Source organism: Episyrphus balteatus, chromosome 3 (assembly GCF_945859705.1).
Source record: "Episyrphus balteatus chromosome 3, idEpiBalt1.1, whole genome shotgun sequence".
Classification (NCBI taxonomy): domain Eukaryota; kingdom Metazoa; phylum Arthropoda; class Insecta; order Diptera; family Syrphidae; genus Episyrphus; species Episyrphus balteatus.
This window is the reverse complement of record NC_079136.1, coordinates 97,280,685-97,304,156: the sequence shown is the minus strand read 5'-3', so window position 1 is coordinate 97,304,156 and position 23,472 is coordinate 97,280,685. Positions and strand designations below refer to the sequence as shown.

Genomic DNA, 23,472 nt, shown 5'->3' with positions numbered 1-23,472 from the left:
TTTTACAAAACAGAATTTTGCATGTCAGTATTTTGTTGATACAGTATTTTGACGTACAGAATTTTGTATTTACAGTATAATGACGTACAGAATTATGGTATTACAGTATTTTGACCCCACAGAATTTTGTCGTACAGAATTTTGACAAGCAGAATTATGACCCGCTCCCATTTTTATTTTTCTTCCCTAAATGAATAGGCCTTCATTGTGAGCTCATATTTGTAAACAAAAACTTGTTCCGATATCTTGATCCGAAAATATCTGCTTCCGAATGTTAGAAAATCAAAAAAAAAAAAAAATATTTCGATTGCAAATATTTCAGACCTGCCACAAACTTTTGGTTTTCAGCTACGAATTATTTAATTTAAAAAAGCCTTTCTTTTGATGTACTACTCGATGGATTCGGAGGACTTTTTTGAAAGTGCAAAATTTTAAGGCAAATTTTAAGTTTTCTTACCTAAATTAATAGGCCTATTCATTGTGAGCTCATGTTTGTAAACAAAAACTTGTTCCGAGATCTTGATCCGAATGATAGAAAAACAAAAAAATATTTCGATTGTAAATAATTCAGAAACCACACCTGCCACAAACTTTTGGTTTTCAGATATGAATAGAGCTTAAAGAGACCTTTCTATTGATGTTTCACTCGATGATTTTTGAGCGTATTTTTTTGTAGGCATTTTTCTCGGCAATGGGTACTCTTTGGATTGGAAAGGGTTGTCGTAGACGTCATGACCCCTCCCCCGTTCCCCAAACTTCCAGCGAAAAACAGAATATTATTCGGTAAAAAGATGGACGCGAGCTCTTATACCTCTGTGTAGGAAACTAATTTCTCTCGACACATAATTTTGTACAACTTTTCTTTCTTTAAAAAGTGTAGGTCCATTTACTTAATTTTTTGTGTTATATACAAAACTTGATAACAGTGAAAAAAATATTTTTATCTGTATAAATGTGATTTTTTCCGGTGTAGAAAAACCGACTACCTAAATTCAATCCGAACAAAACTAAAACACGAAGAGGTGCTTGCTTTCAGAAAATAGAAATGTTTGCACTGTCTCACTATTGGTACCTAAATCTTTTTTTTTATCCAAAAAAATATGACTTTTCAAAGATTTTAATTTTATTCTACTTTTCTTACTTGAAAAACCCAAATATAAAAAAACAATGCCTTTGTTTAATAACTAACAAAAAAAAAAGCTTTCTTTTATATTCGTTTCCAGGAACTTTCCTTTTAGGTTTCGAGCATACAAAACTAGAAAATGGTATTTATAGCACATATAGTTTTTCTAGCACTTTAATATTTGCTTTGATGTCAAAGCTAAAAATATGAACTGGGAAAAGTTATAAGTCAAATAACAAAAAAAAAAAAAAAAAATCACACACGCATAACACAATTCCAGGATTTTCGAAGGACATTCATGGTTCTAGTCTATGTCACAGCACAATTGAGAGTTGAAGTACTTAAACCATAACCATACAGCATCCTGAGTGTTTTCTCTTTTTAATCCCAGAGATGACTAACATAGTTCATATATTTTGACGTTTCGTAAATTAGTTTTTGCCTACATTCATACATGTCATAGTGGATGTTGTAGTGATTGCAGTTGGATGATTTTCAAGTGTATTCGTTCATACTACGTACCTATCTAAACCGATGCCGACGTTTGGATTTGCCGGAGATCTCCAGTACATTGCGCTCTGCTGTGACTGTGATTTCGATATGCGTGGTGATTTAATGCATCGTCCTGATGATGGTGTATTGCTCAATCTAAAGCTGGCTGGGGTTTGATTACTCTCTTGTCGGAAATTAGAATTGCCGCTGCCGCCGCTACTGCCACCATTGCCACCACTGCCACTGATGCCACCACCAACTCCACTTCCAACGCCTGGCCATCCGACACAGGCATCTCTAAGCTGGCGCTTTTGTTTTTGTGAAACTGAATTTTGATGACGATGTAAATGCAATGGATGAGGTTTTTGTTGTTTGTCAAAGTCGTTAGTACAGTTGGTTCCATTAGAACTTCGATTTGAGTCCGCTAGGAACTTGTTATAACTGCCACTTGAATTGCTGTAGGTGTTGTTCAGTTGCTGATGGTGGCCATGCTGAGGACGAATTGCAAATCGTCCACCAAGCCTGTAAAAGAGGAAATTAAAGAACAACCAACATTATTATGACAGGCAAAACAAAAGGACATAGATTTCTAAATGAGTATTTCTTATTTAATATTTGGCTGCAGGTAGATGAATATAAAACTGTTTTATAAAAGTATTTTTCAGCGTTATGTAATCCTAACAATAAATTGAAATGTCAAGGTACAGCAACAACAAAAAAAAATATAAAAACCTATTCCCAACAATACCTCAATCACTGGTTGAGATAAATGTTTCATACTATAGAATTACTATTCAATCCAAAAACCGGAGGTTAGCTATCGAGATTATACAAAATGAGTTTTCTAGCGGAAATCTCAAATTCTCCGAAAAGATTCAATTCAAAATATGTAAGTGTTTGCTTATTGTTAAAAAATGAATTTGTGCAGGATTTTATTTTAAACAATAAGGATTATACTCGTGTTTGAAGCCACATAAAATTTAGCTTCAGCATCACGTTTTTAAAATGCTTGCACGGTTAAAATGGTGGTGTAGATTCTACGAAAATTTGAGTTACATAAGGAAACACAAAAATTGTATTTAAATTTTAAATTTAATAAAAAATTTACTGAAATATAAATTTTTTGTATTAAACATCAAGGACGTATTCCTGGGGCCAAATCGTCGCATCCGTTGACGAAACCTCAAACGTACGAAAGATAATTTCGTGATACATTAAACGAGCACAGCGATTGGGATGACGGTATACGTTAGAAAACAGAACGAATTTTTGGTAGAATCTACAACTGCATAGGCCAAAATATAATTGTGTGACAAATTTGACTTCGTCGACCCCTATGCGAGGATGGCCGAGCGGTCTAAGGCGCCTGACTCAAGAAGCAATGTTGCTTTCTAAAGATATGGGAGAGTAAATGACATGGGTTCGAATCCCACTTTTGGCAAGAATTTTTTTTTTATTTTTTTTATACATTTTAAGAGTTTTATTATTTTTTTTTTTTTGGCTAATCACGTCGTTTTAGTTTTAAAATCTAATTTTTTTTTTCAATATAATTCTAATTTGAGGAATTATTTTTTCTTAAATCATTGGGGGTTGGTGCTGGTGCTTTGAACTCTTTTGGTGAAATTTTATTTTGTTAATATATGCCCTAACGTATGTTTTCGTGATTTCAAACAGTTTGATTATTTTTAAAATAAGATATACTTATATTTTCATTACTTTTTGAACCTGTTAACAATTTGTTCGAAAGCTTCAAACCAAACGAATGACATTCCGTTCAGTTCAATACGAAGTCGTTTGCTGTACGTATGGCATCATGCCAAATGAACAGATTTCGTTAACGAGTTACTCGTTAACGTATGCGACGATTTGATCCCTGAATTAAAAGTTTCAGTTTATTATAATGATGTTTCTTTGTTTTTCATTATTATTTATTATTTTAAGTATTTTCTTTCTTACTTCTTTAAAATGAAACAAAACATTTCTGAAAGTGATTACTCATCATAAATATAATAATGGTGATATTATTATTTAATTTTTGTTTTTCACAATCTATGTGAATTGAAATCTTATTGCCAATCAAATTTAAACTTTACTTCGAAAAAACACAAAGCGCCTTCAAAATAGTGCAAATCCAGATTTTTTATTTTGTACCTATCAGAAAAAAGGTTACCGAATGCATTTTACTGATATCGGTACTTTTCCAGGTAGCGATGACTTTAAATCCAGGCAAGAAAAAAATGTATTTCTTTTTTTAAAATGGCTTCCATTTCCGTTTACGCTTTTAATACAGTTTGATTAAAATTTGATTTTCTTGTACCAAAAAAAAAAAAAGAAAAAGAATATTCAATTTCAATTCTTAACCAGATAAAGTTATTTTGGTGAATGGGTGTTTTTTGACGGGTTTAGTTATATATTAGAAAAGTAATATAGGTAACAGCTGAACTAAATTTTATTAATTTTTTAAACTTTATGAAAAAGCTTCGTTTGTTATAAGAACTAGGAATTTAAAAAGTCTATAAAATTATCTTGAGTGAAATGGTGTTTTTTTTTTGTAAGAAATGATCAAATTCAGAATAGGTACCATAAAAACTGGGACAATAATGGTACCAAATAAATTGGTAGAAATGTTTTATTTATACACTGCGATTCACTTGAATAAGACACTTATTTTAGAAAAAAAAAAGCAATTGGAGCTTTGGTAAGGTAACTTACCAAATTCTAGGTTTTGGTATTTTAAAAAGCTATTTATAACAAACAATATTGCAAAAACAAAAAGCCAAAATAGAAACCGTGTGGCTTCAAGTTGCGTTTTTTCGCAACTTTTCACAAAACACAGTGGTTAACTAGAATAAAGGCAGGCTATCAAATCGAGTAAAGATGATGAAAAACGGTGGATCAAACTGGTTTTAGTATAGAAAAGTGATGCGTTGATATTATTTGTGTATTTTAACCAAATATGGACCAAGAGCTTTTATTTTATTAACCACGAAAAAGAAGAAAATCGAAGTTTGCACTGGAAATGCATTTTCACAGTGCACAATCACGAACTAAAGTGGAGAAATTACATAAAATGCTTGGTAACATCTTAAAAAGTAAGAAATTATAGTTTTCCATAACATTTACATTCGATTAATATGAAGGCTAGTCCAGGGAACCTTCATCTTGATCAAATATGCATCAATTTTATTTCTATTGCGATGTGATTTCGGGCATTTACCTTATGGAATGCTCATGACGTTTGTTTACCGATAGTGTTAACCACAACGAAAGCTTCCACTGTTATTTGTTTGTCAAAATTTGCAATTATTTTCGAACCATGTAACTAAAAGTTAATTGTTGCATATTATAAAAAAGTATTGTTTGTTATTACACTTTTTAGCGACCTTTGTTGGTGCAAAAAATGTGCCTCCTTTCTAAATCTAAGAAATAGGACTAATATCGTTTTGGAACATTTTAGATGCTTTCTTTTCCATCCAAAAACCACTCACCACCTCATTTTTGTTTTCTTCAAATGCAACCGTAAATAATGAACTTTTTATTTTGCCTTATTTGAACATAATAGTGGTCTTATTCTGCATTTTGAGGCTTTTTAAATATTGTACACATTTTTAACTTCAGTGAAGGTACAAACCATCACACTAACATCAAATAAACACCACTTTTCGTTTGATTTTAGAGCCAACGTTTACGGAACGTGCAGCTAGTTTTTGAATTATTTTTCTCTTGGCTCTTTTTCTAGGTGCCTCATGATTTACTTTTACATTAAATCACTAGTTTACCTTAAATTCAAAATATTCTCATACAAATTTAGCGCATTTACCAACACCATTCACGACTGTGCATAATAGAATTGCATTTTTAATGTTAGCTTCTATTTTTGCATTTTCTGTGGTACCTAATGGTAGCTTTTAGCCCAGATTTTGTTAAAATACAGATATTATTACAAAGTTGCACTTTTCTATACTAAAACTAAATTTATCCACGCTTTTTCATCGTTTTTACAAGATTTAAGAGCCTGCCTTTATTCTAGTGAAGCAAACAAAACACAGTGTTTTGTCAGGAAATGCGAAAAAACGCAACTAGTAGCCAAACGGTTTCTGTTTTTGGTTTTTTGTTTTTATAATATTGTTTGTAATAAGTTACGCTTTGAAAACCCAAAACCGAAAATCTGTTAAGTTACCAAACCACAGCACCAATCGCTTTTATCTTTTGTAATATTAGTGCCTTTATTCAAGTGAACCGCAGTGTATCAACAAAAATATTTTAGGTGAAAGGGTGTATTTTTCTAAAATACAGAAAATTGGCTATAAGTTTAATAAAATCAATGGTGTAAATGGTACCCCTACGAACTTTATTCAAAATGTTGTCTTTGCCATGGGATTTACGAATTTATTAGGTTTTTGCATTTTTTTCATGATAATGGGTGTTTTTTTGAGATGTAGTGAAAATGTGGGTCTAATGAAAAATCTAACTTATTATAATGGTACCCAATTGAAATTCAGCAATTTGGATGTTACTTCTGAGGTTGGAAGCAAGAATCTTAAATGTCTATCAGAATATCATGGTCAAGAGGGTTTTTTTTTTTTAATTTAAAAAAAAGATGGGTCAGCCTATTGAAATTCCGTTAAAACGTTGCATTGGGTATTGAACACAAGAATAAAGAGTTTTCGTAAAATAATTTTGACTAAAAGGTTTTTTTTTCGATGCGGCAGTAAGTTCCGCAATTGGTCCCAAAAATCCAATAATTGATTTTATTTTTTGTTTCAATGACTAACTGAACATTTAAACTTAAGTTTTTAGACGTTATACACAAATCATTGACTTTTTGGTACCAATTGCAGATATAGAGAGTGTAAAATTGAAGAAGTAAGGGAAGTGGGAAGGATGTGGAAACTAATGCATTGACCTTAAATAAAATATAATATATATGAAACACTTGAATTTTTCATTTCTATCACGGTTACTAATTTGGTCTCCTTTCATAAAATTACAAACCAAATAATAAAATCCACAATTAAAACGAAACATCTCCCGTTCCAAACACACTAGATTGGAAATATGTATTGATTAAGCAAAAACAAAAATGTTTCTACCTTAACTTAAACATAAAACAGAGGAACAATTAAAGGAAAGAGTGTCACATACTAAGGACTCAAAAAGTTTTGGAATAACGGACAGTTTGGCTATGGGACGATAATTAGTGACCAAATTCTTAGGGCCCTTTTTATGAACCGGTCTGAGGTACGCATATTTCCATAGACTAGGAAATTTTGAACACTTTAAGGATTCATTGAACAAGAGATATAATGGGTAAGACAAATAAGATGAACATTTTTTTAACATAAAAGCAGGCAAGCCATCTGGGCCAGGACTTATATTATCTTCTAGTTTTAATATTTTATTTATGATTGAGTCTTCAGAGATTGAAAAATTAATTAACGCCAGATGAGAATACTCTTCCGTTGAAGAATAATTATCTGTTGCATCAGACGACAAAGTATCGGCGAAGGCACTTTTAAAATAGTTGGCAAACATTTTAGATATAACTTCTGGAATATGACTGTTTGCATTTTCATAGCTCATATTTAATGGATAACCGTCGAATTTTCTTTTAACCCTTGAAAGTCATTAAATTCAAATTGAAATACAAGCTAATCAATCTCAATTATAATTTAAATCCTTTTTATACCTTCTTCTTCATAAATCAACCCACTTGTCGGTATAGGCTATCAGTTAATTTTTCAAGGATACCATATCATACAGAGAATATCAGTGCAAAAAAAGTTCAAAAGATAAAATACACATAAACAAAAAAAAAAACATTAAATTTTTGCTAGCATCATGAAATGAATATACAATTTTTGGTATACCCAATACCAACCTTCGGAACAGTTCACTCTCGGGATGTTCGGCAGCGAAACGAGCCTTTTTCCTAAGTAATGGAATCGTTAGTGCATATGTGGTTACCATCATCAGCATCGGAATGTAAAAGGCCACAAGGGAGCCAAACACAAAGAAAGCTCGGTTATTTATCACACAAACACGAGGATGTGGCATGATGTTGGACTTATTTATTATTCCTGAAAAAAAAAAAAAAAAAAAAACAGAATCATAATTATGGTGACCATGTTAAAATAATTATGTTAGGTATCTTATGTAATTAAAAACACATCAAATTAAATGAAAATTGAGAAAACATGGAAAACATTTTTAAGACATTTTTCGATTAAAGCAAATGTGACGGGTTCAAAAATTAGATAAAGTTTCGATATCCCAAAACGATATAGTCAATAGTTTTCTTCTCATAAAACAACTGAAAAGTACCTACTTCAAATATGATTTATTGCAAAAAAAATGTTTGTTTTTATGTCAACAAATAATTTGTTTTGGTCTTGTTATCCAATTCTTTTCATTTTGTGGTTGGTGTTTGGTGAATTGCCAAAAAAAAATGTCAAAATGTTTAGTTTCAATAACACTACAAAAAGAAATAAAATGAACGAACTTACTTCTAGTGTTCAAGTTGATCAAATTTGTAGGTTAAGCTTTGTTCATAATATAAATAAATTTTCTAAATTTATGAAAAAAAAAACATAAAATTGTTTTTTCAAAGGGAAACAAAATGAAATTGTGCTCTAAAAAGTATGCAATTTGATGCATTTCTAAACAAGTGGAGAAATTAAGGGAAATTACTTTTAAAACCTCGTACAAAAATTTTAAAAATGGGTTTCAAAGCTTGAGATTTCTAGTTTAGAGATCTTACGATGTTCCGTTCAATCTTAATCGGTGGTCTTCAATCGGTGGTCTGAAAACTTTTGAAAAATTTTTATCAATTTAACCATAGGATAGGATAAATTTAGCTTAAATTTGTTAAAACAGATGTTTTCTTATTTTTGAAAGCAAATTATAATATAAACTAGCTGACCCGGCGGACTTCGTTCCGCCATTTCTTGTATTTATTTCTAATTTTCGACTCTGTAATTAGTTAATTTTCAAATGAGAAAGAGAATCAATCAGACTTTTAAAAATTCCAAAAAAATAAAAGACTACTCAAAAATGTATCTATAAATTAGGTTGTTTTTCAAAAATTTTTATTTCAAAATACTGGGCCTATGAAAAAAATCCGTTTTAGAACACTAATTTTTTTTTTTAAATATCTTTCTCATATTGTAACTCAAATTTCTGTGCAAAATTTTGCGTACCTATAATTAGTCTTTTGTCGAAGGTCTATGACTGCAAAAAAACCTTCACAACTTGGTTTTGAAATTTTGGAATTTTTTCAATACCTTTTTTAACTATTGAATAAATTTGTCTATCATTAAAAAAAAAGTCAACTCTTTACGACTTACAGTTTAGAAAATAGCCTTTTTTCAATGTCTTGTTACCCCTATTTACCCTATAAAATCTTAAATTTTTTGTTTGCCTTAAACCTTCTCCTCTTATGCCTCTTTGATTTAAAAAAAAATTAAGAAAATAAGTCAGTCGGTGTGGCCGGTTAGTGAACGTACACAAAACCAAACTTTAATATATATAATAGATTAAGATTATTATTGATCAATTTTACATGAAAAAAAACCAAGTAAGCATTCCTGGCAAATTTACCAAAAAAGCAAGTACGTGGATTCCAATTGTGATTTTATTTATATAGGCATATCAAAATCGTAGTCAAAATTTACTTTTACATTGCTTTGTAGAACATGTTCTGATTTAAAAATTACAACTCGATGTTCTCGTTTTCAATTGAACTTCCAACTTTAATGCTGAAACCATCAAATATTTTTTTACTTTCAGCAAAAATTGTTGTTTGTGTTGAAGCATTTAACATTGCTAAAAAAAAATGTTACTCATACGCCACAGTGTTAAAAAATGTGAATCGTTGGATAAGTAATGAAATTAATTAACCTTTGGACTTTTTTTTCTGACTTGGTTTTGGCTAACTTTAACCTTTTACTTAAAATTGTTGAATTGTTGGTGAATAACTTTCAAATGTTTTTAGTTAAAAAAATAACAGACAGAAAATCGCAAAATGCAAGTAATTAATAACAAAAGTGTTTGCGACTTTTTTAATTTAAATGAAAGTTATTAAAGAATAAAACTCCTTTCAAAACAAACCAAAAATATATTAAGCTCATACTCAAAGTGCTAGAGCGGTTTCAGCAGATATTCAAAACGTTGTTATAACAATTTTGGATAAGTCACCCAGATATCCAAATACTTTTCCATTATGTTCAATGGATTTTGATTTAATGAATTACCTCAAAATCATGTGAGTATCATAACATGTTTTTTTTAGCCTTAACTTTAAAACAAAACATCCACAATTTATAAAAAACTCTTTTATTTACCTTTCCGCATGGAATTAAAAGTGGCTCAATATCTCAAAATTAGTTTTATATCGAGTAGGTGTACCAATGAAAATATCAGGCTTTTATCACAAATTGCAAACACTTTTTTTCTAGGCCACTTCAATATCATTCAAAAATATTTGAAAAAAAAAAACATACATATACATAGGTGTTTTATTTTTTACCACAAACTCACCTAAAACTGTTATTGAACTAGATACCATCATTGCCATCATCCAGACTATGGCAATTTTAATCCCAGCCAATCGCTTTGTTGATCTATGACGTGAGCCAAGGGGATTGCGAATTCCTAAATAACGTCCCAGGCTGATGAAACACATGTGAAGGATACTCGAAGAGCAAGCCAATACATCACAAGTGACATAAATATTACACCAAGTCACTCCAAGCGGCCAATAACCTGGAAAGGACAGATAAATTTGTAATTTAAAAATAATTTGTTTTTTTTTTATTTTTTTTTTTCGTTAGAATTTACATGTTTTAGATATAATCCTTTTTTACAACTACGAAGGTTTATTATTTTTTTTATATAATAAAGGGCATATCCCTTGAAACCTTTTAAGAGATAAATATTTATGTGGGATTTAGGCAATCTTTATGTTCAACTACCTACTTCAAACATGTGAGTTATATACATAGTACATACATAAAAGGTTGAATAATTCATAAGAGAGTTTTAATGAAATACCTACATTATATTCTGTTTATAGGAAATTATGTCCAACAAAAAGGATATTAAAATGTTGATATAATATTATCATTGACACATTTTTCTGTTTTTTTTTTTTCAAAGTTTAATTGAAATAATTTAATTGTATCCTAGAGATCTATCTGTTGGTTTGTTTTTTTATTTACTTCATAAAATAATAACATACATTTTTCAGAACCGACAAAAAAAATATTTTGACCTGATATAGTTGTTCTTTGTTCTTCCCAAATTTTCAGACTTTATTATTTAATATTACATTGAGTACAACATGATTTTAAACAATTTTGTATTAAAAAAAAATAAAAGTTAAGAGAAAAAAAAAGATTTCTTAATAATATGGATCCACCAATTAAAATAACATGGCTAACATAATATCAGTTCTGAATTAAAAATTACAATTGGTGCTCTCCTTTTTTGCTGAACTCTTAAAATATGCTTAAACCATCAATTACGTATAATTATCATTTTCAGCAAAAAATTTTGGTTGTGTTGAAGCAATTAGCATTGCTATAGAAAAAATAAAAACATGTTACTCATACGCCACCGTGTTCCTATAAGTTTAAAAATGTGAATCGCTGTATAAATAATGAAATTAATTAGCCTTTGGACATTTTTTTTTACGACTTGGTTTTGGCATACTTCAAACTTTTCTTGGAAGTGTTGAATGGTTAGTAAATTACTTTCAAAATGTTCTTAGACAGGAAATCGCAAAGCTCAAAAAATTAAATGCACAAGTGTGTTCCACTTATTTGTGAACTCTTTTCACGAAAAAGTTATTTAAATGAAATTTATTTAATAAGAAATGAAAAAGCTACAAATTCCTCAAATTTGACACACACCCTGTTTATTCTACAGAAAAAAAATCTATTTGTACCTTATATCTCCGATGAGACAATAGTCTAAGATCCTGTCATAGGATGAATTAGATATAGAAGAGCCACGCTTTAGAGCCCATTTTTTGAAATTTTTCGACTACTTCACCTTGCGCATATGGTCTTAAAGGTTTAAAAAAATATTATGTCAGAGAAAATTAAATTTAAAAATTTGGATATTCTAGATTTTTAGAAATTTTAAATTTTAGTAGGGTAAACCGAGGTGAATTTAGAGAAAAGTCAAAGAGCTATTTTCTTAACAAAAAAGTGATAGAAACAAAATTGCTATTGGAATAGATATTGTGATAAAAATTGCAACAATGGTCATTAAAAAATAAAAACCGTGAAATTAAATGTTTGAGAAATAATTCATAAAAAGTGTTTGCAATAATTTTCATGTTATTGGAAAGCGAACATAAAATAACTTGACAAGTATCTTCTAAATTTTTTGTCTAACGTAGTTTTTTTGCTTCTCTGTTTTTTAGAAAAAAAAATACAGATTTTTACATTTCAATACACTGTTTAACAGAAAATAAAATTTTTAAATATTTTTCTCGTGAAGAATACTTTGTTTTTTTTTAATATATATTCAGCCTAAATCTGGATTTAGGGAAGAGTTTTAAGACCTTCAATCATTGTAGTTTCTAGTCAATTTCCAAACGCTTTTCATATTAAATAAATGATGATTAAATAAATCATTTAATCTAAGTAAACATTTTCAATTTCCAAGCCCAAACACCCGAGATAAGGATTGTGGTAGCCCCTTTAAATTAATTCATGGAACCTGAAGCCCTTGTCTAAATGATTTCAAAAATACCCATGACAGACTTTTATTAGATCCCAATCAACTAACAGACGATTCTGAAAACGCGTTCTTTTTTGCCAAAGCAAAGGCCTTAGTGAACCACTTTTTACCTATGACTTCCTGATTGCAAAACAAACCCAAAACAGACGTCTTACTTTTGCCTAAAAAACCGAGAGACGAATCCAGAAACGGGTTATTTTTTCGAGAACGCCTTGACTTGTAGCAATCCCTTGAAAATAATCGCATCGTTTTTCTCTTGTCTCTATGATCACAATCATAGCGTAGCAGACTCCAAACCTAAAATTGGAAAGCGAAAATGAACTCCTAACAATTTTGACTATTTGAGCAAAATACTGGAGAAATGGACGTATTTGAGCATACTATAATATTGAACCTAATAATGTAGGGCCAAATATTCAAAATTGTAAAAACAAATAAATATATTTAATGCACATATTTTGCATTGATTTTTTTTTCAATGCAGACATTTTTTTTTTGCAATAAATTTGTTTTAATGAAAAATATTTTTATTTGTAAAACAAATTTTATTTTAATGAATATTTCTTAGTTGCAATACATTTTTTTCAATGCAAGTTTTTTCAGTTGTTTTTTTTTTTTTGCAATAGGTAAGTATTTTGTTTTTAATTTCAAATGCATTTTTTTAATTGATATTTTTAAAACCATGCTTTTAATGCACTTTACCTCTACAAAAACGCCAATACAAGCTGGCAATCGTTCGTGTTACAATGTCTGGGACTTACTTCAATATCAATATTGTATGATTCGGTTACCTCTCACGCAAAAAAATTTGCTGCCCGTTAAATTTTGTTTTAAGTTTTTTTTATTAATAATACGCTGTTGCTAACAAAAGTAAAGAAGTGTTCGTTAATTTTGAGCAAGAGTGTAGTTGGCAGAATGATATTATACTTTTTCAATTGTGAGAATATTCAACCAAATTCGTCACTATATAAGATTCATTTCTTACCTAAGCTGTAATGAGATTGAATCTGTGCATAAATCATCAACTTTAAAACTCACACCAAATCTATTGATTTTTAAAAACTAATCCATTATAAACAAGAAAAAAAGGGCCATTTTTTTACATAAGTATACTAATTACTTTAATAGTTTTGTCTGCCTGGATATGGATTTATGTGGGTTCCATTGTTGGCATTGGCATCCTACCTGACCGGCCTTGGCTTTTTACAAAATTCGTACACAGATCAAAACAGTTTTTGGTAATTTGCCAAATTCTCTCTCATAAATTACATTTTATTTTTTATGTTAAATTTGAACAATTTATTTGTAGCCATTAACATCTAGTCTTCATTACTCAGTGGAAAAAAAAAAATAAAAACAAAAAAAACTAAAACCAGTGTATACAAATTGAGTATCGTGTTTCATTTTAACAGCTTCATTAATCAATATGAGAGGAAAAAACAACTGAAGCAGCAATCTCTGGCTCTGGTTCTGACTGGAAAAGAAAGATAAATTGTGCATTCTCGATTGCAAGTTAATTTTAAACGTGTCATGGATGCCAATATTCTCCAACAAAATGGCTAGATGTAGTTATAGAGAATATATATATTTGACTACACAAAGCCAATCTAAGGACAAGAAGTTAAATTGCTCTCGAATAAAGGATACTTTATAAGGAGAGGACTTAATTTGAAAAGTGAAGAAATTAGGTGATTAGATTTGATAATGTTGTGGTGTATCTGGTATATTGCTGGCTGGCATTAACAATACAAAAAAAAGAGACAATTTGAAATTAATTTTTATACTCTTAATGAAAAAAGGAAATAAATGTATTTTTTTTTTTTTTTTTATAATCATTTTTTAATGTTGTTCCTGATGATTAAAAAAAAAAACAAATTGGTTGTCCTCAATACACTTTCCAAAATATAAATGTGAATGTTTTGTTTTGGAAAATACTGGACAAATTTGCGATATCGTAATTGAGAGACTTTTAAAATTATGGTTTTTATGATTACGTTTTTATGATTACAGGTTTTAAACTCATAGCAGCCTTAAGAAAAATCACGACTTTGAATGTGGCAATCATGTATAGTACTGGTAAGTGTCAACTTGAATAGTTTCCTGTGTATTTAATTTTGATTTTTTTTTTTTTTAATAAAAGGCGGAAAGAGTTTAGCAACATTTTAAATCATGAAAAACTTGATTATCTATTCGAAAATCATGATTTATGTCATGTTTTATTTTTATGTCACAATCGAAAAGTTAATGCATGCATTTTAAATAATTCTAATGTACGAATATGTTATAATAAAGAACACCATGCTTATATTGAATTTTGTTAATTTATATATGAATAGCTTTAGCAAAATTTTGTAGCAGTTACAAAAATTAATCCAAACTTCAAAAATATTATAAAAGTTGTTTTTAAAATTACAAAACCATTACTTTGAGTAGTTTGGACCTTTATACAAAAATTTCTTGTATAAGAAAGAATAATTTTTTTTGACGTCTTATAAATCGATGAACCATTGCAGACACCACAAAAAAGTGACGCCATTTTCTAACGTTCCACTCTCGCACTTTTACAGTGCGGCAAAAAATTTAAAAATCTTCTATAGCTTATTTGAAAGATAATAACCTAAAGTTGAATAAATTTGAAGGATTTAAAAAAAATCCGTCTTTTAATAGGGTAAATAGGGGTAAAACTAAATTGCAAAAAATTGGCTATTTTCTAAACACGACAATGTAAAGAGTTGAATTTTTTTTTAATCGATAGAAAAATTTATTACAAGACTGGTATTGAAAAAAATTCTAAAAAATTTAAAAACCAAGTTATAAATGGTTTTCTAAAACTAAAACATGAAGTAAACCTTTGACGAATAAGTGATTATAGGTAGGGGAATTTTTTTTTTGACAATTTTAAAAAAGTCATTTGGAAATAATAAAAAAAAAAATTAGGGGTCTGATACGGATTTTTTTTTAAGTCTCTGCGTTTCGAAATATGAATTTTTAAAAACACCTACTTATTTTGGGGTATTTTTTTGTGAGTTTTTATTTTTTTAAATTTTTCGTAGCCTTCAAAAAATCAAACTTATAGACCATTAAGGCTATGACTGTGCGCATACATGTGCAAAAAATTGGTATTTTAAAATGATTTTTTACCGAATAACAGGAAAAACTAGTTTTTTTGTCCCAAGTTTTTTTTACTGTTTTTAACTGTTTTTTATTTTTATCTTTTTTTCTTCAATGAAGTTTCAATCAATTTCGTAAACACAATTTTGAGATGACGGTAAAATAAAGTTCTATTTTTTAACAGATTATATCTTTTGGTCCAGAGCAAATATAAATACAATGTAAGTCCTAATTTTCTTGGTTTTTCAAACCAGATTTTAAAAAATTGGAAAACTACACTTCAGATATTTGTGTCAGATCAACATGAATAAGGTGCATTACTTTTCAGGGATGGTCAGGTTGACTTGTTTGTGAGTTTTGTTGGAATTAGTGTTAAAAAATACCTTTAAATCATGTCGCTTATGTTGGTATACATATAAAAATTTAAACTTTTCTTATTAATTTTTTAAAATCTGCACCTTATTTTCAAACCAAGAAAATTAGGACTTGCGGACATGAGATTTTTTTAGATTTTTGAGGGTAGTTAAAGAATATCCAAACAAAGATTAAAATGAAAAAATTAGCCTATTTGCACTTATTCCTAAGATGAACAAGAATCTTCTTTAGTGCATATCCTAAAATTTGCCCCTCCATCAAAAAATACCATTATATCGTAGGTATATATATTTTTTGTAAGGGATTGTTTTGATTTTTAATAATGATGGATTCTAAAATCTTCATGCAAAATTTGGTTCATCTACCATAACTTTTAAGGGTTTTTTCGGCAGTAAGTTTGCAACTGTTATAATAATATGAGTTGACAGATGAAAAACAGGTATAACTTTTTCCAGAGACGTCAGATTGTCTTGATTTTAGATTTTTTGGAATCAGCATTAAAAAATACCTTGAAATTATGTATCATATGTGTATATACTACCATAGCCTATTTTTGCTAATTTTGAAAAATCTCCATTTCGCGATATGACCTTGAAATCGCGACAAGTGGACATGAGATTTTTCTAGACTTTTGAGATATGTTATAGAATGGCAAAAGGAAGATATTGAGCAAAAAAAATTTCTACTAACATTCATTCCGAGGTTAAACCCTTATTTAACTGGATTATTAATATTTTCAAATTTATTCATTTATAAAACAAAAATTAATATACATTCAAAGGATGTAAATTATGTAGGTAAGTAATCAAATAAGCAGATAATTTTTCAAGAAGATGATTTTCCAGAATTTTACAAAAAATTAAAAAAGGGTTTGGAAAATGTTAAAAAGCGCGCGCTTTTGAACATTTTCCAAACCCTTTTTTAATTTTTTGCAGAATTTTGAAAAACAGAATTTTGAAAGCAGAATTTTGACAAAAGAATTTTGGGCAGAATTTTGACCCCAACCCATATATATATATTGAGCTGAAGCAATAAGCTTTCAGGTGGTATAAAATTTATTATAGGTTATTATACCTATCAAAAAAATGGATTTTTGGGTGATGGAACTGATTTTTTCACTTATTTCATAAGAAATGATTGTTTTTAATAAAATATTTTAATACTTTTTGTGCATTGCAAAAAATTAAAAAATGGTTTTATTCTTTAGAAGAAATATTTGGCTTTTTAATGGTATAATTTATTTTGTAAGCTTTTAAAATTAAAAAATTAAAATAATGAGAAAAGAAAAAAGTTAATTTTTTTTAGCTTTTTCTTGTAAATTATGATTGTTTGAAATAACTAAACGCTTCAATTGACTCATTTTAAACAAAAGCACACAACCTGTTCTCTTGCGACGTTATCACGTTAAATCATCGTCCGTAAACTGGCTTTACAGACCACCTCTTTTTTTTGGAAAATCGTAATATTTTTAAATATATATCAAAGGACCGTGTTTGTTACAGTACATGTATTTTTTTAATTAAAATCGTTAAAGCCGTTTTTGAGAAAAAAAAATTTGTCCATTTTGATCGTATACCTACCGTTAATGTTAGCCCTATAAAAACATTGGTATGCCATTCGGAAGATACATTTAATTGACACATAACAAAAAAAAAACAATTCATCGATATAATTGATTGCGACTGAATTCGCAGTATGCAAAAAGATTAAATATTCTTGTACTGATATTGATATTGAGTCAGATATCAAGAAAACGGTTCCATGAAGGGTATATTTAGTAACAGTAAAAAAATATAACTATTTCTTATTTCAAAACTTTATTTGCCACAATATACATAATTTTGGTCAAAATCGTTGGAACCGTTTTTGATAAATGTAGGTATTTTTTTCCAGTTCTAATACTTAGTATGTATCTTAATTTTTTCCGTACGAGCTTTTACGAAATCACGCTAATTTTAAATCAAACAGAGGTGCATTTTATTCAATTTCTTTTTTTTTTAATTTTAATCTAATCATCAATCAATAACAATCAATATTTCATACACTCCTCAGGGTTTTTATCTCCTAATTTTGAATTCGAGAACTCCTCTTCAAGTCAGGTATTAATCTGAGTTTTTAAGTTTTCAAAGTGATCTATTACTTCTTGTTTCGGTGAGAGAAGGAACTTTCTTAAAATTTAACCATAGATGAGAAAATGTGTTATTTAGCTTTTTTTAAAAGCTTATCTTGCATTCTATCACATGGTTTTTGGTTAAAGTTTTTTCACGAGTTTCAAGGTCAAACTTTAAACTTTTTAAACCCAAAAAAAAAAAACAAATTTTATAATACAAATCACCCTGCATCACGAAACCTTTTCCAGTAAAATAAAAAAAGACCATCTATACGGCTACCGTAAAAAAAGCTGTAACTTGTTTATTCTTATAATTTAATATCTATTTATTTTATGTTGCCACATTTTATTAAAAAAACTTAAATTTCCCTATGTAAAAAAATAAATAACCAAACAAAATAAATCCAATTCGGAGTAGAACGTAATCTTGAACGAAAAATTTCGATATGCTTTTCGTTTTTCTTTGGCAGCCGCTTTACTGTGATGTTTTTCAAAATGTGAAACAAAAAAATATCCGGATTAGGAATACCACTTTATTTTTTTGTTTCAAATATAACATATTCCTTTGATTTCATAAACGATAACGACAAGGCAATTTCCCATTATGCAACCTTTTCACATCGTACTTCAATCAATGATCTACTAAAGAGTCAACGTCAGAGACACAACTTCATGCACGTGCAATTTCTTGTTTATGCTGCTGACATTAAAGACTTTCTCAAGAGAACAAAACCTGTTGTCACCCTTGCATTTCCTTGTATTGAAACAGTGCTTTGTAAAATGAGTTTGTTTGGTAAGTTTTATGAAAACAAAAAACACGATCTCATCCAGAAAAAGGCCCAACACTATCGACGACTCTTCACTCAGATACGGTATAAAATTATACATCTCATAAATAATATCACTTTTGCGATCAAAATCAGTCTTATCAGCTGCTGCGCTGCAGGGCGCTGTTTGTTCAGTTTCAAAAGGCATTTATGCAGAACTTCTCACAAGAAAATCCTGTGTAACATCTCAATTATCCGTATTGTTGTTATATGGGGAAGATGCATGGAAAATGAAATTAACCCTGCTGCATTGTATGAGATAGAGATTCTTAAAGGGATTTTAAGTTCAAAAACGGGTTTACAGCTTCATCGAAGCGTAACAGGAAGTAGCTATAGCTAAAGACTTTATTTCGAAAACAACTTTTCAGACATTTTAAAAAACATTTATTAGCTAACAAAGCTTGTTTTTTCATTTTTTGTTTACTCTTGTCATGTATATGTATAAGAAAATTCAACTCCCACCATCTTTGACTAATTTTCTTTAGGTCCCTATTCAACCCACACATTTTTGTTTTTTTTTTTTATCGCACCTTTTGTCACACCTGTTGTGAATAACCCTCTATATTAACAACCAATAAAGATTTATTTTTTCCACCATGATTGATTTTCAAAAATAACTGAATAACTCAATATGCAAAGAATGCCCAGTCGATATAGAATGTTGGAAAATATCTTGTGGACAAAGCACAATGGTTAATTCTGCCATAAAAGACGTTAAAAAAAATGAAACCATTGCCTTTTCAACAGAAATCATTTTTATGTGTTCGTTTCCATGGAACAATATAATACGTATACATACGTAGAATACATACATATATTTCGAAATATAACCGACAGAATGTTTCCTTTCAAAATTGAAAAGAAAAATATTTAATAATCCAGAATTTTATTTTCATTGTGACATTTTATTTCAAATGAAAGTCAAGAGCAGGTGGGTTTTTCTTTCAGTTTGTCTTCTTTGTCAGATTAACTTTATTTATTTTATTTTTACATTTTTTTTATGTACCTACCTACTTTACTAAGGGAATTTTTCACATCCTTTATGTTGATATTGAGTTAATTTTGCACAATGAAATTGATTTCCTTTTTAATAATACTCCCGTTTATAACTGTTGCCCTTGCCAGAGACATAATCTCACGTAATAAAAAAACTTATACAAAATAAAATGCACGAATGGGTCGCACGTACTTGGTCTTGGTACTCTGGTTCAAAGCAAGATTGGTATAAAAAGTATTTTAAAAAACGAAAGAGGATAAAGTGCAATACAATTAATTCTCTCTTCTTTATTTTGAAAATGCGAATGAATCAGTGTTAAAGAATAAATTAAGAACAAAATCTATTGATATTTTTTTGTGATTTATCAAAAATAGTAGACCAGTGCCAATCCGGTTTTTTAGCGGGCAAAAGTTGAAAAAATTACACTGTGCTAGTTCAAAAAACCGACAGATGGCGCTCCTATCTACTAAAGATAATTCGAGTATGCTGAACACGGTTTAGGATAAATGGCATAAAAAAGGGAAAATGAATTGCCCACAAACAAACATTCCAATTTTTTCAAAAATAAAAAATTTTTTCGATAACTTTTTTTATTGAAAAATAAGCTTTATTTTCAAATTAAATTCGTCAAAAATCTAAATATTTAAATTTTGCTCAAAAAACATTTAAAATAGGTAAAAAAAAAAAATAACAAAGTAATTTTTAAAAAAGTTTTGTTAAAATCCAACCATTTTTGTAAAACATAAAAATAAAAACCAAAAAATCGTATTTTTGTATTTTGCTCAATATGTTTGAGGCTGTATAAAAAATTGGTTGGAGACTTTTCTGTTTAATTTTTTGTTTGTTATTTTGAATTCAAAACTCTCCAAGAAGAGAGCTGATATGGTTAGTTAAAAAAGCTGATTGCTCTTTGTCATATCACCAAGATTGAGGTATTGACGCTTAGGGTAAATGACAGAGCATAATTCCTTATATTCACATTGTGAATTTTTGATAACTTAGCCTACTCACATTAACAGTAAAACTCGCGTTTTTAACCCCCCGAAAACCATATAAAGCCGCGACTTAAAGCTGCCAGACTTTCGAATTCGTTATTAGAACGTATAAGGCTAAAAAAACTGCATACTCACATTTTGGTTATACCTTCACTCCCAAAATTTGCTGTGGGCTCTCGGTCTATATTTTTTTGTTTCGAAATAATTTAAGTCAAAATCTAGATTTTTTTTCCATGAAAACAATACAAGTTGTATTAGTCCTTTATCCTTAAGAGGCTTGGAGTGAAGATTTCTGGTGTAATTGTTTTCAGGCGTTAATTTTATTATCTTTTTGTTTTGTGTATGCTGAACAGGCATAAGAATTTGATGTTATCTTGTAACGTTTACCAAATCAAGAAAAATTGCTAGCATAAGAGAAAAATTGATAGCATGAGAGTAAAAAGAAGCTTTTGAGGAAATTATTTCTCTGAATCCAATGAAACAAAATCTAAAACAATCCGAATAATTTGATGAAAGTTATAGCTTTTTTCTTCAGGATTTTGCAGTACGACAGCGACAGTTAATGCATTAACATTTTCCAAAACCTTTTTTTAGTTTGAAAAATTTTGTAACCAAAAGCAGGATTTTGAAAGTAGAATTTTGAAAAGTAGAATTTTGAAAGCAGAATTTTGAACTGCTTATCTAGTATTGTGGAAAATAAAAAAAATTCATCCATTTGTGACTATGGTGAAAATAATTTAAGAATGGAACTAAAAATACACTGAACGAAAAAAAAGCTAATACAGGTTGGGATAGAATTTTGTTTTATTTTTTTTTAGCACAGTCATGATGAATGAATGAAATTGTTTTAGAAACTCCCTTAATAAATAATTATGGTTTGAATTTCTGAGGAATTTCATTTATAATAATGTACAAACTAGTTTTTTTTTTTTTTTTTTTGTAATTAATCAAACATCACTCCGAAAGTACCTTTATATTACTATTAAATTTTTTTTATAAAAGGAAATTTTTAGAAAATAGAGTTCTTAAAACACATAAATAGAAATTGACATCACAATTATTTTGACCTTTCTGAATAGTTTTTTTTTTTTTTTTTTTTAATCAACTTAGGACCAACTTTTCAATAGTCAGAAATAACCCTCAGGTAGAGCTTATTCCTAGGAATAAAAGTTTTTTTTTTGTATTGACATTTATTCTTCTGATAGTCTGACTAAAATCAGGGCTTAGTAGATTATAGATTATAAGATTTGTTGAAAAAAATTTTAATTTTAAGGGCAGGTCTACCCGAGCAGCCAACTCAAATTTACTTATAGGTACTTCTCATAAATGACTCAACCGATTTGAACAAACTTTTTTGCACTGAAGCATTTTAGTAGCATTTATATTTGAAATACACCTACACAAATTTTCAAAAATATTATTTGTTGATTTAAAAAAAAAAATATTTTGTTTTTGTTGAAAAATCAATTTTTCAGACGGGTTGATAGACTTTTATGTGTCCAAAAAAAAATTCTTGAGGATCGCATAAAATTTGTTCAATGTTTGAAAATTTATAAGGAACTATTAAAAAAAGGACCCAACAATTTTCAAATTTTTGTAATCATACAGAGCTTTAACATCCCAAACAATTTTTAGTATACATAAAAGCAAGTACAAGTGCATTTTAGGTTTGATTTTCTACTTGCGATATAGGTACTAGGTATAGTGAAAAAATCGAACCCAAGATAATACAAATTTTACATGACATTACGATGATGGAGAATGCCAAAAAAGCGAGTCCGGCAATTCTGTCTGTCTGTATGTATATGAGGTACAGCCTAAACTACTGGAGCGATTTTCTTCAAACTTAGTATTTAGGTAATAGTTTTGGGTGATTCCCTAGATGAGAAATTGAATTTTTTTTAGGACCAAACATTTTTGGATTTTAAAAAAATATTTCAAATTTTTTTTGTTTTGAAAAATCGATATTTTGAAAACGGGTTGATGAATTTTATAGAAATTTCGTTTTTATGTGTTAAATAATATTTTCTTAAACACGGTATACAAACTTTGTTTTTGAAAATGTTAAAAAATAACGAAGAAAAATATAACAAAAATAATAAAAAATTATTAATTGAATGTTTATAAATGTTATATATGTACCTATAAAAAATATTTTTTTAAAACGGTTCTAAGGATTTTCGAAACAAATTTTCTAAAAATTTCTTTTTATGCAAGAAACCAAATGACTTAGGTACTTGGTTTTTTGTAAAAGAAGATTTTTAAAGCGGTGTTTAGTTAATTATAAAAACAGATTTAATTTAACAAATTTTTAATTTTCTCTGTACAGTAAAAAGCTTTAACATATGAGCAAGGGCGGATCCAGGATTTTTTTCTGGGGGGGGTGGGGGGGGCACAAGGGACGGATTGCCAAAAAAATCTGCAATAACAGTTAGAAATAAAGTGAAGTATCATACGACTGGCTGACAAGCAGCGAATTTTAACGCCGCACAGTGCGGTATTTTGGTCTAAAACCTGGCCATAAATATTTGGCCACATTTTCCACATCAAATAGGTACCAAATTATAAAAAAGTTATTCGGAAGGAAAAATTTCATTTTCTTGGTACCTACAGCAAAAGTCACTTAAGTGCTTACACACTTACTTCCCGATTAGCCGGGAGAAAAAACAAATATTAAAAATCATAAAATGCAC

At 29.1% G+C, this 23,472-nt stretch overlaps 1 protein-coding gene across 3 annotated transcripts in view; it reads right to left on the bottom strand.

Annotated features, from left to right (window-relative positions):
- Positions 1-23,472, bottom strand: part of LOC129916651 (octopamine receptor beta-3R) — a 114,785-nt gene that overhangs the window by 12,305 nt on the left and 79,008 nt on the right. For all 3 annotated transcript variants that reach the window (XM_055996742.1, XM_055996743.1, XM_055996744.1), the window contains exons 3-5: positions 10,154-10,378; positions 7,497-7,695; positions 1,646-2,137 (exon numbers count right to left, since the gene is read on the bottom strand). In XM_055996742.1, the coding sequence (XP_055852717.1) occupies positions 1,646-2,137; positions 7,497-7,695; positions 10,154-10,378 (916 nt within the window). The remainder of the gene's footprint in view (positions 1-1,645; positions 2,138-7,496; positions 7,696-10,153; positions 10,379-23,472) is intronic.